This window comes from Gopherus flavomarginatus, chromosome 15, assembly GCF_025201925.1.
Source record: "Gopherus flavomarginatus isolate rGopFla2 chromosome 15, rGopFla2.mat.asm, whole genome shotgun sequence".
Classification (NCBI taxonomy): domain Eukaryota; kingdom Metazoa; phylum Chordata; order Testudines; family Testudinidae; genus Gopherus; species Gopherus flavomarginatus.
This window is the reverse complement of record NC_066631.1, coordinates 15,518,948-15,534,226: the sequence shown is the minus strand read 5'-3', so window position 1 is coordinate 15,534,226 and position 15,279 is coordinate 15,518,948. Positions and strand designations below refer to the sequence as shown.

Genomic DNA, 15,279 nt, shown 5'->3' with positions numbered 1-15,279 from the left:
CATAATCCCAACTATACATATAAAAGATGGGGTCTAAGTTAGCTGTTGCCACTCAAGCAAGATCTTGAAGTCATTGTGGATAGTTCTCTGAAAACATCCATTCAACAATGTGCAGCGGCAGTCAAAAAAGCAAACAGAATGTTGGGAATCATTAAGAAAGGGATAGATAAAAACGACAGAAAATATCATATTGCCTCTATATAGATCCATGGTACACCCACATCTTGAATACTGAGATGTGGTCACCCCTCTCTCAAAAAGAGATAATGGAATTGGAAAAGGTTCAGAAAAGGGCAACAGAAATGATTAGGGTTATGGAATGGCTTCTGTATGAGGAGAGATTAATAAGACTGGGACTTTTCAGCTTGGAAAAGAGATGACTAGGGGAATATGATTGAGGTCTATAAAAACCATAACTGGTATGGAAAAAGTAAATAAGGAAGTGTTATTTACTCCTTCTCATAACACAAGAACTAGGGGTCACCCGAGTGCTAGCTCCACAGCTCCCATTGGTGGGTAACCACAGCCAATGGGAGCTATAGAGGTGGTGTCTGCGGGCAGAGACAGCGCACAGAGCTGCTCCTCTGCCTAGGAGCCACTGGCACAGGTCGCTGCTTGCTGAGAGCCACCCCAGATCCAGCAACCTGCACCTCCTCCTGCACTCCAACCCGCTGTCCCTCGCACACCCAAATTCCCTCCCTCTTAGTTAACTGGCATTTTTCACTTACCAACACCCCCTATTCCTCCAACATGCTGGATAAAACAGCTTTTACTGTAAATTCATGAAGGATAGGTCCATCAATGGCTATTAGCCAGGATGGGTAGGGATGGTGTCCTTCTGTTTGCCAGAAGCTGGAAATGGGTGACAGGGAATTGATCACTTGATGATTACATGTTCAATTCATTCCCTCTGGGGCACCTGGCATTGGCCACTCTCAGAAGACAGGATACTGGGCTAGATGGACCTTTGGTCTACCCAGTATAGCTGTTCTTATATCCATTTGTTCGTGTTCATTTACAGTTTTATGCTTAGTATATATTTAAATTAGTATGTTATTACAAAATGGTGGACCCTATCTTCTTACCTGAGGTTAGTGTAAAGCCTGATGTAAGGATGTGGCTCTGGGGATGGCATTTCCTCCTTCCTGCAGGAGGAAAGCATGTTATTGACTATAAGTTACAAGGGTCTCTTTAAAGCAGTGGTTCCCAAACTGGGGTTTGAGAGATGTTACGGGGGTTCTCGGGAAGAAAAATCCCTAATGGCCGACAGAGCTGTCCATAGGGACCCCGAACAGCACGGGGCCAGCAGCCCCTGGACTTCCAAGAGCTAAGCAGATCAAAACAAACATATCTATCACATTGAGGAGATTTAAACTTCAAGACTCCTTATAAGAAATGGAAAGGGAGGTGGATTTTTTTGCTGTTTTTTAAAATTAAATAGACAGCTAATATTGTTTTTAAGTTATTATGAAGCATAAGTTTAAGCTTTGTTGTAATGTGCGTTGTTTGCCTGAACTGCTCAGGATCGGAATGCTTGTGTAGGAGGAACTCTGAGTTGGGTTCTTAAGTACCTTCATGCTGTTTCACATCTGATAGTCCTTGATGAAACATAGGAGCCTTGTTTTATAACAGGCTTATTCAAAGTGATACAAGCTATCAACGTGAGATCTTGGAAGAGTGTTGCCATTTTCATAATGTAATAAAAATACTGTAATGATTAATAATTGTGTGTAATAAGTATGTCAAAAACAAATTTTATATTTCCAAGATCAATGCTTTTATAATTTATACTTGGGTAAAGGAGAAAATCCCTGGAAATATTCATTTTTAGGAGGGGGTTCACAAGACTTGACATTTTAGTGAAAGGGCTTCACAGGTTGTTAAAGTTTGGGAACCACTGCTTTAAGGGATTGTTACAAATATGGGCACAATAAAACGTGCTTGGGCTATGTATTAATTTAATCAGACATTTTCCCAGATCTATGTATTTGTTAAAGTACAGTTAAAATTATTAATATAAGACCCAAAGTCTGCCTTTCATAATTACACAAGAGTACCTGTGAGATATGCAGACAGTCAATGCTATACACCTTTAGGAATGTTCAAATTGCACTATGCCCCCAAAGCAGCCCCAAGATTGGCCTGTCTGTTCCTTCCCCAGGTAGGCACGCTCCATCTCTGCTTTCTTCTCTATGGGAAAATTCAAGGGAAGCTGTGTGAAGGGAACCTCATGAGATTCTGGCTGATAGGTGGGTATTTCCTTGTAGGAGCATGATTTCATCCTAAGTTTTTACCATTGAGTTTTACCACAGTACAGATTGTAAAAATTGAGTAAAGGACCTTATGATGTAGCCCCAGGTCCTAAGAGCACTATGATGCAAAACTTACACATTGTTCACAAAAAGTGATTCAAACACTTTTGAACAGTGCCCCAGAGATAGATTAGAGTAGGAAGTTATATTTGAACAGAGTACATAAATTCAAAGGTAAGAAATAGAAAGTGAGATACAGAAGGGAAAAATGATCAGGCAACCCTGCATTCTTCAACCCCTGACAGGCTCATGGCTAATAACCCAGCTGCCAGCAGGGAACCCAAAAAAACCCCAGCAACTGTGCCAGCCAAGGAATCAGACGCCCAACAAGATGCTGCTGCTGGAAAAAGATCTACAGCTTGGCTTATGTGCAGGACAGCTGTCAAACATGGTCCATCTGTGGCCACAGCTGTTGATTCCATTGCTGAAGGAAAGGAGCAGGCAGAAGACAGACAGGGGGTTTCAACAGGACTAACAGGGTCAGAAATACTGCCAAGTTAGCATTGCAATTAAAGGGTTGTGCCACTTTTTTTTTTTTTTAAATTGCACGTTTTAAAATGTGCTTTGCTCGTTCATTCAGTAGATATCCAAATGTAATGGGTGAAAGAACATGATGGCTTGGGAATAATTCCTCTTCACTGACATTCAGAATAGAGAATCAAGAACTGATAGTGTCTTCTGATATTCTAAAGAAACCAACATGACCTTCTTGGTCCTCTTTCTGTATATCAGTCACTACAAATGAGACCTCTATAGCTCCTGACATTGCAAATCTACACACATTGATAAGTTACATAGAGCTGTAAAGTAGAAAGGGAAAGAAAATAGCATTTTCCATACACATATGCCCTTATTTTCATTTTAGGGGTAACATATTTGGTACAGGATACATTTCAGACTGAACTACAAGTGTGTGGAATTAATTCAGCATTACTCTGAATGTACAGGCTGCAGTTATTTCAAACTACAGTAATTAGTTTTTATATAAACCACCAGTCCTCATATCACTTAAGTATTTAATAAAGTTATCCTCAATTCTGTTTTCCAAAAGTTTTTCCAGTCCACTATTTTGAATTAAAACAGGTCACTATTTCTCTTCCAAAATGTCCCTGTTTACAACACTGATGTTCTCAAGGTTCTTTGTGCACCTTTCCCAGTTATTTATACAAGTTATCTACTAAAGTCACAGGCCTCAATTGTTGAGTTTATGATGTAAGCTTACATGCAGACATTAGTTCCTTTCAGTGACATATATTGTAAAAAAGTTTGATGCCCTAAGAATACAACAGGGACCAACTAAACAGCGTCCCAAGTCTCACCATTTTCATCACAAGTTTCAAACTCCTGAGTTTCATAAAGCCCCAGCTCCTGAAGTAAGGCAGGTACATGAGAATCTCAGCTCCTCCCTCTGGCCCCCCCACCTGCCCCCCTCATAAACTGCCAGCCTTCACTGGTGTGGAGGAAAATGTGAATGCTAAGGGCCCCAAAGGTAAAAATGCCCCAAATTAGTTATTTTCTAAAAAAAATCTCATTTTTAAGCCAATCTCATGATATTTAATACTTGGCATAGGGGACACTGAAGAATAATACTGTAAATATCTGCTATCTCCAGAGTGCTTCACACATATACGGGAGCGTGCCATCACTGTTACAAGCCATCCGTTTCTACAACTGTAGCACCACATTTCCCAAATGCAATCAAGGCTTTTGAAACTGGTATTTATTAAATTGATTTGGTTCTGTGCTAGACCTTGACAATCCAAGTCTAGCTGTATTTTACAGTAGCTCAATCTATAACAGTGGTTCTCAACCAAGAGTACACGTACCCCTGGTGGTATACAGATGTCTTCCAAGGGGGACATCAACTCATTTAGTTATTTTCCTAGTTTTACAATAGGCTATATAAAAAGCACTAGCGAAGTCAGTACAAACTAAAATTTCATAGACAATGACTTGTTTATACTGCTCTATATATTATACACTGAAATGCAAGTACAATATTTATATTCCAATTGATTTATTTTATAATTATATGGTAAAAATGAGAAAGTAAGCCATTTTTCAGTAATGCTGTGCTGTGACACCTTTGTATTTTTGTTTGATTTTGCAAGCAACTAGTTTAAGTGAGGTGAAACTTGGGGGGTATTCAAGAGAAATCAGACTTCTGAAAGGGGTACAATAGTCTGGAAAGATTAAGAGCCAGTGATCTACAAGATCTTCATCAGTCTGACTGCAGGTATGAGAAGAAATGAATGTGACACAAATATTCCTGTTTGAATGAAAGATTATTGAAGCATTTAAATTATGGCATCAATTCATTTAGAATCAGAAAATAAATTAATTAATCTCAAATTTCCAGATGTCTTATTTCTTAATTTGTCAAGACATCTGGGGGGAAAAAAAGGGGGGGGGGGATGTCTTCATTACTGTTAAACTTGTTATACGGAGCATTGCTAAAATGTCAATATCACATTAGAGAAAGAAGTGTGCCTACTACAAGAATGATGGAAAAGGGCTTTAGAATGAGATAGCAGAAATCTATGATTTAATAGGTAGCTGTCTGAATTCCTATATATTAAATCTGTATTATCTTCAAAAGCAAATCATAGAATATAAAGGAGGCTAAAGACCCCTTACTTTACTAGATTTTTGCCTGGAAATCAATTTCTCTTACATATAAGAGATGCACTTAGCAGTATGGATTTTTGAGTCTCATCCAAATGCAGAATGATTGCTGTACACACAAAACAATTGTTTGTCAAAAATTTCACAAGGATTTGTGTTAAACCCACAAATTGGAAATAAATAGTTGCATGATATGTCACAGTTTCACCATCAAGGAAATGATTAGTGTGTTTAAGGTGTTCTAAACATGGAAACCATAAACATAGAAAAACAGATTGTCTAGTCAGTCTCTGTTAGTACACCTAACAGGTGTTTTCTCACTGTTGTTAATGATTCTCTGAATATCCAAGGCAAACTAACATTATTGTATATGGCTCTAATCCTGCAGATGCTTGCCCAGGTCAATAGTTTTACACTTCTGAATAGGCTCATAAAACTGACCACATTTGCTTGACTGGAGTATGAACTGTTTTAAAACTTTGTTAATGTGAAAGGGACAAAATGACTTGAATCCTCCTTAACTAAAATAACCATCTCCTGTTGTTCTTGGCTCTAGAAACAGCCATCTCAAGAACAGAGAAGGATATGCTTGTTGTGGAAGTCAAGCTGTACTACAAAGTTAAAGATCATCTTGCTGAGGGATAAACACTTCATACACTAACCCTCTGTGCTAAAGACTCAAATGTTGTAGGGAATGAGGAGTGGTAGGGTAGATCTCCCTGGGTACTTCGGTAGGCTTTTACACCTACATACTCAGAAAGAAAAGTACTTATAGCCCTACTCTCAGTTTTCTCTCTCTCATTTCTGCTTCCAGTCTAGCTTGACTTGTTGTACCAGTGGTCATAAGGGCAAGGAAAAAGGGCCAAGTCCAGCAAGCTCCTACTCCGTTATGGTAATGGGAGAGCTAAATGTCCAGGCCAAACATATGGAAGAGAGACTGCAGGGATATGAAAAGTTAGGTGGGTAAATCCACTAGGGAACCAGCCTGCTTGTGTCCACAGGCACAATGCCCTGCCCTTCTTTTCCAGCCAACTCAAAATCTTCCACAGGACAATGAGTGCATATGCCTAACTTCCCACCCCCCACACCAAAGTTTCTGGGTTTGTACATAAAGGTTCTTGGCTCCTGGCAACAGTACAGATAAGAAGGTATAATCCCAACTATCTAGCACACGCTGCCACCCCTCTTGAAGTTATTTATAATGCTGGCTTCAGGGGAATGGTCTTTCATAGAACAAGGAAAGAAAGCAGCAGCTTGTATTGCAACATTTAGAAGAAATATTTTTGTAATTATACATTTGTGTCTATCATTTATTGATCTTTATTTTAAAAGAGAGTATTAGTAAAATGAATTCAGCTGTACTATAATGGGTAATACAAGCATTGATCCTTTAGCCTGATCCAATTCCTACTGAACTCAGTAACTTTAGTGGCAGCTAGCCCCTAGTTCTTGTACATTTACTAAAATGTTTGACTATTAGTTAACTGTTCACATCTCAACTAAAAAGTCAGTGAAAAATTCTGTGTGCCCACAGTCTCTAGCTAAAGTACTAGCAACTTCTGAATGTTTAGTGAATTTCTACAGCAACAACAGAAAACAGTCTCACTCACCTCTTTTTGTAAGTAGGAAAAGCAAGTAAGTGCTGCAGAAAGGCATGGCAATAGAAGAATTCTTCCACTGGCAATGCTAATTACAAACAACTCTAACTCTTAAAGGAAAAACTGAAGCCACTATGTGAGGCTTAACAGCATAAATGATCACAGGATATTAAGCACTAGTCACCACATTTAATTGTAATGGGCTGTGTTTGAGCCAAGTAGTGGTACAGCTCCTGCATGCTTCACATTTGTAACAGTTGTGACAGTAGCTGTAAAGGGAGTAAACCTAATAGCCCAAGCCAATTTCCTGCTTCAGTAATTGATAGTTCAATGATTCCAATTGTAATTAAACAGTCTATTCGGGGAGATAAGTGCTCCTAATTTTGCTACCTTTCGCCCACCCTGCTGTGCTGAGCAAAATGAGGGAAATTTTTGTATAAAGCAAATAGAGTAGGCAACTTCTGTAGCAATTTGCATCTTAAAAAATACTTTACAAACATTACTTAACCTTCCTCATACCCCATTGTGACAGGTGAGCGTTATTTCCTTTTTACAGGTGGGGAGAAAGAGGCACAGAGAAATTAAATGACTTTTTCAAGGTCACAGAGTTCCTGACCAGTACTCAGACATGAGGGCTTGAGAAGTCATCAAGTCCAGGCCCCTGAAGAGGCAGGACCAAGTAAACCTAGGCCATCCCTGACAGGTCCAGCCTGTTCTTACAAAACCTCCTGTGATGGGGATTCCACTTCCCTTGGAAGCATATTCCAGAGTTTAACTACCCTTACCATTAGGAAGTTTTTCCTAATATCTAACATAAGTCTCCCTTGCTGCAGACTAAGCCCATTACTACTTGTCCTACCTTCAGTGACATGGCAAACAGTTGATCACAGTCCTCTTTATAAGTCCTTAACATACCTGAAGACTGATATCAGGCCCCCACACAGTCTTCTTTTCTCAAGACTAAATGTGCCGTTTTTTTAAATCTTTCCTCATAGGTCAAGTTTTCAAAACCTTTTATCATTTTTGTTGTTCTCCTCTGGACTCTCTCCAGTTTGTCCAAATCATTCCTTGAGTATGGCACCCAGAACTGGACACAGTTCTTCAGCTGAAGCCTCACCACTGCTGAGTAGAGCGGGGCAATTAGCCCGTCTCTTACATACAACACTTTGTTAATAAATCCAAGAATGATATTGTTGTCAGATGCTACCGATGTGGTGCTCTGCTCTGTTCGATGTTGATATCAATCGGCTGCGTGTGTGTGTTCCCTCTGTGTGCTGTCCCAGCTTTGCGCAGATAGCTGACACAGCAGATCCTGAGAGAACCCCCAATGACCACAGACTCTAGTAAGGTATGAAGGCAAGTCGGCCAGGTTTATTGTCGAAGAGAAACACAGTTTCCAGCTCCTGGGCAAACGAAGTCCAAGGTGCTGCTAGCCAGTATATATGTGCTCCCTGGCAATGGACTCAGCTCAGTCAGTGGTGGGACTTTCCACTGCCCCCTAGGCTGGACAAAGACATCCACTCACAGATGCATTCTTTTACATGGGTACAAACAAGTTACACATCACTCCTGATGTATTGAGGTGCAGCCCCTCTACGTAGCAAGGTACAACCCCTCTATGTAGTAAGGTGCTGCCTCTCACCTGGTACATGTTGGTTTGAACAAAACAACTCTATCCATATTACCCTTTTGGCCCTGTCAGTGGGATGGGTCAACCTGTTCCTTGTGTGGAGTATACAAGTATGCAAATGTTCTGATATCTGGTGTCCAGTACTTTTTAGGTATGTCTCTTTTTGCAGCATCAGCCCTTTCCTTGCCAGCTTCTGTGAGCAGGGCCTGCCTCTAGCTCACAGTTTAACCTTGCTTTATGTTAGTAAAGTCTTGACCATTACTTTAGTTCAGGCCTTAGGCCTCACGCCGGGCCTCTGATACCAAGGTTTATATCTCAGGGCCTCCTCTTACTACAGATATTAGCCTTTTTTGTAACTTCGCATTGTTGACTCATCTTCACCTTGTGATCCACTATAATCCCCAGATCCATTTCAGTAGTACTACCACTTAGCCAATTATTCTGCATTTTGGAGCTGTGCATTTGATTTCTCCGTTCTGTGTGAAGTACTTTGCACTTATATTTATTGAATTTCATCTTGTTGAATTCAAACTGATTCTTTAATTTGTCAAAGTTGTTTTAAATTCTAATCCTGTCCTTCAAAGTGCTTGCAACCCTTTCCAGCTTGATGTCATCCACAAAATTTTATAAGTATACTTTCCACTCCATTATCCAAGTCATCAGTGAAAATGTTGAATAGAACCAGACCCAGGACTGACTCCTGCAGGATCCCAATAGATACATCCCCCATTCTAATAGCAAATCATTGATAACTACTGTTTGAGTACAGTCATTCAACCAGTTGTGCACTCACCTTATAGTAGTTTTTCATCTAGACCACATTTCCCTAGTGTGTCTCTTTTTCAAAAATACATTAGCTGAGGTTTGCTCTTATTTCTAAATCTGAACAATAACCCTATTATCAATTCATCTGGTTTCTTCTAGTGATCTTTCAAAGTGATGTATGAGTACAAAAACTAAATAAATAAAATGAAAAAATTAAAGTTAAAATGCAATTGTTCCTTCAGACTATTTAAAGAAATTTGTTTAATGAACAAAATTCTATAAATAGTAACTTTCTATAACAGTCCTCAGAACAATCTTACCACTTAAGTAGTAGTAGCAGTATCATTACCAAAATGCAAATTCTTAAAAGAAAAACAAAACCACCACACTATCTAGAGTGAAAAATAACTGTCTCCTTACCCCAACATACACAATATTTACATTTTCCAGTGGTTTGTCTTTAACTGTAGATACAGCACACATTGATACCCATTACAAACATTAGAAGCAATTTTCAAGTGAACTGAAATTTTTTTCTGGAAGATTGGATTGTTGATTCCATCACCTCTACATGATGCCATGTTTGAGAAATATTTTCCCCATTCTAGATCTATTCCATCTTGTCATTTAGTAACGTTCGTTCACTAAACAGCAGAGACTAGTTTCCAAAATTTTAATTATAACTGCAGACGGAACACAAAAATATAAATTTGCATTATATTTGAGATTGATCAGAGAGATGCTTTACTTCAAATCTGTCACTTCCTTTTGGATTGGATAGAGGGGAAGAAAGTAATAAGCAAAGGGAATTACAGTGAAAACTAGTAGAAACACAAGCTTTTTCCACCAATTAAATTAGAAAATTCAAGCACTACTATGCCAAACAAATTTCAATATGTGATCCAGGAAATTGCAGTTGCCCACAGAAGTGTTGCATTCCTAGAATATCCTAATGCCCTTCTGTTGTACAGAGAGTCAGTTAAACAGACAAGACTATTTACAAGAGACCCAGGACTGGCAACTCCTACTCCTGGATTAACAGATACATTAAAGTCCTTTAACCATTCATAGCTCATCGTGTTTTGCAGGGTCCATGCTGGGTTTAATGAAAACGCCTTCCATTGCCATCCAGTAGTTGTGATGATTAGGAGAATTCATGCCATGAACTTCCCGTTGGCCTCTGATTGGGTGGCCATATTGTTCTCCCGTTATTGAAAGGAAGACGTCAGTTCCTATGTGCTTGAAACGCACTGCATCCTCCCGCTCCCAGTGTGTCCCACTGCACTGTACTGTCCATATATCCAAGTCATCTCCTTCACCATCATCACCAAAGGCACTTACTTCCTGAATTAGAAACAAGGGAACACCAATGATACTTAAGACACCAATCACTCAGCCAGCAGGGGGATTGTAAAGACAAGGGTAGGTGGGAAACAAAGAGTTATGTTGTATTGCTTCTGTGGCAATGGATCTAACCCGGATGGGATAACTTGCCCCCTTCTATAGTCCAGAGGTAAAATGCCAAAAATAAAGGTATTATGAACAAAAATAAAACAAAGGAAACAGGACAATCCTTTCAAGAAAACGAACGAACAAAATACTCCTCAGATACAGGGCTCACCTTCCTTCCTCTCAGCAAGATAGTATGGCATCAATCAGGTATTTAAGTCAATCTTAAGAAACATTTCCTCTCAGTCATTTATATTATTATTTATATTGCAGTAACGCCTAGAGATCCCATTGTGTGAGGCACTGTACAAACACACAGTAAAAGGACAGACCCTTCTCAAAGAACTTAGAATCTAAGTAGACAAGACAAATGGTAGGAGACCGTGTGACTTGCCAAGGTCACACAGTAGGTCTGTGACCAAGTCAGAAATAGAACCCAGGTCTCATGTATCCCAATCTAGTATCCTATCCACTGTACCATGCGGCCTCTCAGGAAGGAAGACTCCAGTGAATACTTAAGGAAGCCCATAACAGCTAAATAAGAAATTTATTTTAAGACATATTTTCAAATTTTGCAGAAGTACTTGCTTGATGAGGGAGGGAGCTGGGAAGACTAAGAATAGGAAACACTGATCTTCAGAGAAATACAAAGATGAAGTGTGTAAGTGTGGAAGCAAAGGGTTCTTTTGATGGGGTGGGCACAGAGCAAAATGAGGATACAGAGAGATTTAGGATATGTCTACACAGCAGCTGGGATGATTTCCCAGCATGATTAGACAGACATGTGGTATCTCTACTCGAGCTAGTGCACTAAAATTAGCAATATGGCTAAAGAGCAGCGTAGGTGGTGTCTTGGGCTAGCGTCCTGAATACAATTTTGCCTGACCCCTGGTCTGCCTGACCCCTGGGTATGTACTCAGGCAGGTAGCCTAAGCCACTGCAGCCACATTGCTATTTTTAACATGCTAGCTGGAGCTGAAGTAGTGTGTGTCTGTCTACCTACACTGGGATGGGACGCACCCTTCCAGCTACTGTGTCACCCCAAGTGACTTGCCCAAGCTCATACACAAAGTCTGAGGCAGAATAGTTCTCACGAGTCCTTGGCTAGCATCCAACCCCCTGGACCGTCTTTAGTCTCATGCTGGTCTCTAGCTTCGCAAAAACTTTTACTTTACCAAGCGACTGCTCCAAATTAGGGTGAAGACTATTTTAGACACTTTTTCTACACACACGAGAAATAAAGCACAAGGTTTGAAGGCACAACTCACCATCTTACCTGATTATTGGACAGCGGTGATGGAAAGTGATGTGTGTGTAAGTTTTTTCCTGTGTTAACGTGGGTAAGCCGTATTGCTTGCCCACACTTCACTGGTGTTCCTCGTTGGCAAGTGTCGTCATTTTTCCCTCGAATCCGCCAGTAACTGTTAGCATCATCTGAAGCTTCAACTCCAGTCACCGACTGCTGCCCACTTCCTGTTTCAAAATAATTTAAATGGTAGTTGACCTAACCCACCTTTCACCAGTTCAGGGAAATCAAAAATACTTGATTACTAAAGAACATCCATCTATTCACGCTAATAATTGGAGGGGAACAGCAAAGGAGGGTTGCAAGACTAATTTCCCTTCTCACCCTATTTTTACACTACTCCTGTCACTAGTACAGCTTCTAGATCAACATCCCCACCTGTGATGCAAACCCAGAAAAAAATATATACTGAACAGCTGAGAAGCAGAAGAGTCACCAACACACAAATATTACCAGGGGATGCCATGATTTTCATAGGTGTTGTGCCCTCACAGTTCCCCTACTGACTTGAATGGGAGTTGTAGGTACTCTGCACCTTAGAACTGTGGTTCTCAAATCAGGGGTCCGAAGCCCCCAAGGGGACCGTGAGCAGGTTTCGGGGGGCCGCCAAGCATGGCCAGCATTAGACTTGCTTGGGCCTAGGGCAGAAAGCCGAAACCCCACCGCATGGGGTTGAAGCCTGGGCCCTGAGCCCCCCACCTGGTGGTGAAGCCAAAGCCTGAGCAATATAGGATTCTTTTTTAGGGGGGGAGTGCAGCATGAGGCTCCAGGTAATTTTTATAGCATGTTGAGGGGTCCTCAGAAAGAAAGAGGTTGAGCCCCCTCCCTGCCTTAGGATATCAGGTTCTGAGGATGTGGAAACAGAAGACTGCTCATTAAATTAAGCATTTTTAAATCGAAGTGTCTGTTGCCAATGGCTCCAGCCCCCCTTTTGGATACTCCCTAACCGTTCTGAGTGGCTCAGTCCCGGATATTTGCTTACTCCTGCTAAGGAAGGAGTAACGCTCAGTAGATGTGCTGCATGTGAGAACCTGGCTGGTGATGTGCCCGCCATATGGAAGCGTGTGGGATAGTAGCGGGACACTTTTGCCTTTTCTACCCCCCACCCGGCTTTGTGCCCGAGGCATTTGTCCATGGGAGCTGCCCTTCCTTCCACCCTCTTCCTTCGCCCCATACGAGCCCATTTAACAGCACTTGCTTATCAGCCACTTCAAGAGCCAGCCACCCTCCCCGCATCTCCTGCCCCGCGATGGGCGTCGCCGCCACGAAAGCCTCGGTCCCGCCTCCTCCCTGACGGGCTGGCCCAGGCGCTCCCCTCTCACCCCGGGCGGCCGATCTCAGACCCGCGGGTCGCACCCCGTCACCGGGCAGGGCTCCGGCCTCAGCCCACGCCCACCCCGGCTACTTGCCCGGCAGCCCCGAGTCCCCATCGCCCTCCTCCGAGTTCTCCCGCGCTACTCACCCTCCGGCCCCTTCCTCAGCCCGGCCCGCCGCCCCCCCCGGGCCGCGGCCTCCCGCGTCTCCGGCCCCGATCCTCACCCGATCCGTACTTGACCTCATGCGAGTGCAGCCGCACGTTGTGGCGGGTGTTGAGCAGCTTCAGCACCGACCCGCAGGTAACAGCGCCCGGCCCGGGCTCGCCGCCGCGGCCCGGCTCGCACAGCAGCGCCAGGAGCAGCAGGAGGCAGCAGCAGCGGCGCCGCATCTCTCCTCAGCCCGGCGCCCAGCGACTCCACACAACCAACCAATCCGCCCGCTTCCGCAAGCGACCGGTACCCCGCTTCCGCATCCCGGCCAATCATACGACGCCAGCACCGCAGCCTGCCAATCCCCGCCCGCCTCTCTTCCAACAGCTCCTCCGCATTGGGCCGCCACCTGTGACTTCACAAAACGTACACGAAGGAGGAGCCCATTGGCCTAGGGAAGATGCCAAAATAACCAATCAGAAGAGGCGGCGTGGCATCTCTCGGGGAACGGACCCAGAGGGAAACCAAAAGTTGGAGTCCAGGGGAATTAGTCAGTGGGCCCTGCATGGGGGCAGGTGCGAGATGAGAGGTGGGCTGGACCTTGGATACGTGGGGCTGCCTCATGGCTAGTCACTGCTATAGGGATTGGCAGCAACAGGAGCCCAATTGTCACTCCTTGTAGTGCCACACTGCCAGCCCACCCCAAAACATCAGCGTGTTAACCTTGTGCCTAGCCACCCTCCCCTGGCACCCACACATCAAGCAAAGCATCAGCATGCCTCAAGGCGAAGCGGTGATATTGCATCAGCGTTACCTCTGTTGCACTGGAACATCAGCATACTACCATGAGTAGAGTTGATCTGACATTTTTTATCCACTGAAAATTCCTACCTTTCAAAAATAAACAACTCCTCCCCCCAAAAATGGAAAATGTTCAGTTTTCAGACAAAAAACCCAACACAAAACAAAAAAGAGTTTTTTGAGGACAGCAATCACCTTCTGCTAAAATACTTGTTTAGTTGAAACCCCAATTTTCAGTTGCAAAAATGTAAATGGAAAGTTTTTGACCAGCCCTAATGATAAGGTGAAAATGGGACCCTCAAATGGCCTGGCAATGAGACTGAGCTATTAAATAACTTAGCATCCTGGAAATAACAGTTTCAAGAAGTTCAGTGAGCTTCTCTGCCACATAGCTCTTGTCTTTCACAATGCCACATTTAACAAAGGGCCGAAAAGAAAAGTCAGAATATTGTAACGGATTGGTTAGTATGTGTGTGTACCACTGCCCCTGTACTGGATAAAATCAGCTTCTCAACCATGTGGCACAGTCAACATATTGCAAACAGCTAATAATGACTTCCATTCAGCTCAAGTGATTGTGTGCCTGTGCTTTTGGAGCAGAAATGTCACTTTTTTTATCCCAAGTGCTACCCTGAAGTTATTATAGCATAAAGCAATTATTAAATTATACAAACTATAACAGAAAAGTACTCCATATAGAAAGTAACTGGGACAATGAATGGATCCTTTTTCACTCCTAGTGCAGTTCTGCAGACTAAAGCAAATTTTCTTTCCTTACATGGTTCTGGAAGGAAGAGGAATGTGTTTCTCATCACTTTATCTACAGGAGCCGCTGGGGCAAGAGGTGACACTGAGGGAACTATTATGTGGGCTGTGTTAGGTATGCATCTGATAGTGGATACAGGGCCTGTACAACATACCATGTTCACTGCTGGAAGCATGGTGTGAGGATGCCAAGCTACCAATTTAATGCTCCTATGAAGGCAACATAATTTTCTTGGGACAGAGCAAAAAGTCTCCAACTCTCCAAGCCACAAGGAGGTAAACAGGAATGGAATTGTATGTGTGCAACAGCTCAGAAGTGGCGCTGTGCTCTAAGTTATCCTGACCTGGATAGTTTGGGCAGCACATCACCACTTTGGGCTAGTGAGAGCATCATGAGATACTCAGCTGACTCCATTTTCCACCAGTGCTGAATCTGTCAAGCCCTTTGCTCCCCACATGATGCAACTCATTTATTCGTTCACTCAAAGATTTGTTATTTGACTTGTTGATATTAACCTATGACATATGTAGAGAAGTGTCTCTGATTTTTGGTTCATGCGTG

General features: G+C 42.5%; 1 protein-coding gene across 1 annotated transcript; it reads right to left on the bottom strand.

Annotated features, from left to right (window-relative positions):
* Window positions 1-9,589: 9,589 nt before the first annotated feature.
* Window positions 9,590-13,430, bottom strand: SDF2L1 (stromal cell derived factor 2 like 1). The gene is made up of 3 exons (XM_050924015.1): window positions 13,225-13,430; window positions 11,656-11,852; window positions 9,590-10,274 (listed from the first exon to the last, which is right to left on the bottom strand). Exons 1-3 carry the CDS (start codon window positions 13,388-13,390, stop codon window positions 9,996-9,998), a joined length of 642 nt encoding a protein of 213 aa, XP_050779972.1. The 5' UTR covers window positions 13,391-13,430; the 3' UTR covers window positions 9,590-9,995.
* Window positions 13,431-15,279: the final 1,849 nt, after the last annotated feature.

Coding starts and splice junctions, on each gene's coding strand:
- SDF2L1 (XM_050924015.1), bottom strand. CDS start 13,390: ATGCGGCGCCGCTGCTGCTGCCTCCTGCTGCTCCTGGCGCTGCTGTGC. Junction 11,853..13,224: donor TGAGGTCAAGTACGGATCGG/GTGAGGATCGGG, acceptor ATTTTGAAACAG/GAAGTGGGCAGCAGTCGGTG. Junction 10,275..11,655: donor CACCGCTGTCCAATAATCAG/GTAAGATGGTGA, acceptor TTTCTAATTCAG/GAAGTAAGTGCCTTTGGTGA.